The sequence below is a fragment of the Morone saxatilis genome, unplaced genomic scaffold (assembly GCF_004916995.1).
Source record: "Morone saxatilis isolate NCDOM2014 unplaced genomic scaffold, NCSU_SB_2.0 Contig5, whole genome shotgun sequence".
NCBI classification, from domain to species: Eukaryota; Metazoa; Chordata; class Actinopteri; family Moronidae; genus Morone; species Morone saxatilis.
This window is the reverse complement of record NW_023340095.1, coordinates 13,977,744-13,981,374: the sequence shown is the minus strand read 5'-3', so window position 1 is coordinate 13,981,374 and position 3,631 is coordinate 13,977,744. Positions and strand designations below refer to the sequence as shown.

The following is a 3,631-nucleotide window of genomic DNA, read 5'->3' as shown; positions in this document are numbered from 1 at the left end:
GGGGGGGGGGGGGGGGGGGCTCATGGGAAACAAACCATGCATGTACTCTCACTGCCTTAAACATAGCTGTGTTGGGATTCAGTAGTAGACTTAGTGAGAATGAGCCTGTCTTGGCCCAGTGCAGTGTGAATTTTAACTATAAGAAAAACCCTGCAGCAGTGGGCTAAACTCTTAGCTAGATCCGCATGTGGGAGATCATCCATGACAGAGTGTCATTCCAGCTCACAGCACTGTGATGTTCAGTCTGCCAGCACAAGTAGGCCATGGCCTCTCTGGAAAGCGTGCATAACTGAGTGAAAGTCAGAATAAAACAGGCCAGGCGGATGATAGCAGCTACTTTGCAAAATACAGAGCGAGAGAAGAGGTTTTTTTTCCCCACCCAGAGTAACAGAATCTCTTTATTCCTCAATTCACACAGTGATGTGAAGGTGCTGATGTCAGACATTTTTACAGTGTGAAAAACTCTTCTCTTCTTGTCTCCCTTATTCCATCACACTTCCTCACAGATGGCGAGAAGACAGACATCTCAGGGAATGCCTATGAAGACATCAATATCATTACGGGTGCACTGAAACTGTACCTGAGGGATTTGCCTGTTCCTGTCATCTCATACGATGCTTACCCAAGGTTCATCGAGGCTGCAAGTAAGTCACAGCAAGACAATTTAGTCAGAAACACACCTGTTTCAGCTGCTGCTAACATCACTAACATCAGCTTTAAGTCCTTTGCTTCACGTGGTCACTTTGGTTCATGTGGAAAATGTAGTATACTGGCCTAAAGAGGGTGGACAAAATAACAGAAACACTTGTATTTAATGGAGTTTGATGAGTTCATAAGTATAAATATGCATATTGTATATAGTCTTGAGGCTGTTGCTGTATTGAACTACATTTTGTTGTATGTTCTTTTCACTTTATGTATTGCTGTCAGCACAAATCTCTTAAATGGATTTTATGGTTGTTAAAAGGAAAACATTCATAAGTAATCTTACTCGGCTGGAACTATAAAAATGCAGCCTCAAACATCTGACTTCTCAGAATCAGGCAATCATTTTCAATACTCAACACTGACCCTAAGTCCTGAATACATGTTCAACTCCAACTCCCCTAATTAGCTAAACACAACCACACAGTCAAGAACACATTTGCGGTGTTCATTTGCATTAGCTATCTCGAGCAAGCCTCAGACTTCCTCTCAGGGACTAATGACTTTTATTACCCCACAAGAAATCACTACATTGATTCCTGCTTGTGTCCTCTCTGAGGTCAGAGAGTGTATCCCCTCTAACAGCAGTACTCCTCTCTGTTTCTCTTCAGAGCTCACAGATGCAGAGAAGAAACTGGAAGCTTTCCGCGAGGCTCTAGCTCTGCTGCCGCCATCACACAATGAAACTTTGAAGTACCTCATGGCACACTTAAAAAGGTGAGCAATCCAGACAAACCCTGCAAGGATTTAATTATAAGGAGGGAAGTGTTTTAGAAATGTGTTTTTTTATGAAGGGAGAGCAGTTAGTGATTCAATGTTGTCTCTCCAGAGAGTTACAATAGCTGCTAACACCTTTACTTTAGTCTGCAGCAGAACTGCAGTAAAATAAAATGTGTGAAAAGAAAAGAAAGAAGCATCATATAAAGTGACTGTGAGAGCTTGTGGTTAAAAAATAAAGGAAAAGTGAACAGGAGCTATCACTACTTTATGTTTGCCATCATTTTGGCACATTTTATTGTTTAATGTTGTTGAATGTGAAAATCATTACTGGGTTAATATATTATGGTTTAAACTGGAGTACACTATGTCAAATTCTAAGTTATTGATTGCTAAATGAACTGTGCCAGTCAATAGTGTCACATTACTTTGAGATATTGTTACTTTGAGGCATTTTCTCTTCAGTCAAGGGAAAGGTCTAAAAAAACTATTAGTAACACTGATGAGGGTCTTGCTTTATTAAAACGTAATGTTCCTCACCCCAGTGATTATTATGAATCTTTGTTTATTTCCAGAATCAGTCTGTATTTCTAACATTATTACATATTTCCAGGGTGACACAGAATGAGAAATTCAACCTGATGAACGCAGAAAACCTTGCCATCATTTTCGGACCCACCCTCATGCGCGCACCAAACCTGGACGCCATGACAGCACTCAATGACATCCGCTACCAGAGACAGGTGGTGGAGGTGCTCATTAAAAATGAAGATGTGCTCTTCTAAACACAGATCAGGACTTTTATAGAACAGCTATCTAATCATTCTTATGTGTAAAGACTTGAATGACTGTTTGTATTACATTGATTGATACATTTTTTTAAATTGCTCTGCATATGGACTAGTACTTACCTACCTTCTGTCCTCCCCTGTTTCGGGTGTGGACGATGAACTTTACTCCATGTCTCCCCATTTTTGTCGGGGGATTTTCAGAAGCTGACAGACCAGCATGCATGGTGCGAGGTCTTTGTTGCTTTGTAGTCGTAACCCAGCATGTGTTAAGATCGTGTAGCGCTGTGATTTTGCTTTTGTCTGTTCTGTGGTAGTTATAGCCCACATTCCCAGCTGCCTGCTGCGCAGTTTTTTTTCTGTGAAACATTGTATAGCTGGATGTAAAAATAAGCTACTGATTTTTCTGGGGTAATTTTTATGATGCTGTATTTTTTTATCTCCACAACTGTTTTTATGTAACCTGAATTAGTTGAATGAGCCTTTCCTGTTAATGCGTACAAACTGGTGCATTTGCCTGACCTTAACATTTTTATTGTGTTATAAACAGCATTATTTGTGAATTTAATTTTTTTACTGTAATGTTTTTGTACACAACTTGTGCATGATCAGTTTAATTTATTAAACCTTACTCTGAGAAATTAAGTGATTAATGAGTCATCTGATTTGCCATAATAAAAATCTACATCAAATTGTGCATTAAAACCTGCATTAGAACATTTCTTTGGGCCACTTGGAGGAGGCAGCAGATGTGAACACAGCAACATGTTAGCAAACATCTGCCCATTTATATAAATTGAGCAGATATTGAGCAACTTTATCTTTCTTTTGAAATCATGTTTGGTGACTCTCCTTTAGCTCTGTTTTTGGTCTTTACCAAGTCCTAAGGGAAATATCTGGCTCTTAAGCTGCTAAATGCCCCACTATGTACAGCAGCTACTGTCTAACTGTGCCTGTCAGCTGTTTTGTGTGGTTATATCAAAGATTTTTTCCTGTAAACAGCTTCCAGCTGTGCCTGGAAACAACAGCGAAAAGACCGAAACCGACAGTGAATTGAACAAATATTGACTGTAGCCAAAGCTATAGTTAATTACTCTGTGCCATCGACCTCCATTGTTAAAACTATTAAAACACCTCAATGCTGTGGGTGACATCTTCCATCATCACCATGAACATGGACACTGTAGTTTATTTTGGTTCAGTCCCACATACAGCCTGCTGCCATACATACTCACTAGAGCACCAAATGTCTACTAATCCACTGCTGAAAATAGTCCCAAACAGCTGCAATATTTATTCTTGCTTGAGTAACATTTGCTACAAACTACAGAGCAGTTTAAAGAAATTACTCTGCCTTAAAAAAAATAACAGTACATATTATATTACATTATATTATATTTATATTATATTATATTACATTA

The 3,631-nt window shown here is 39.1% G+C and overlaps 1 protein-coding gene across 1 annotated transcript in view; it reads left to right on the top strand.

The window, feature by feature from the left end:
- The window catches only part of chn1 (chimerin 1), a 9,950-nt gene extending 7,107 nt beyond the window's left edge, over positions 1 to 2,843 (top strand). Inside the window, exons 5-7 of the mRNA XM_035676668.1 lie at positions 507 to 644; positions 1,317 to 1,422; positions 2,036 to 2,843. Coding sequence (XP_035532561.1) covers positions 507 to 644; positions 1,317 to 1,422; positions 2,036 to 2,207 — 416 coding nt within the window. The 3' untranslated portion in view covers positions 2,208 to 2,843. The remainder of the gene's footprint in view (positions 1 to 506; positions 645 to 1,316; positions 1,423 to 2,035) is intronic.
- The last annotated feature ends 788 nt before the right edge of the window (positions 2,844 to 3,631 follow it).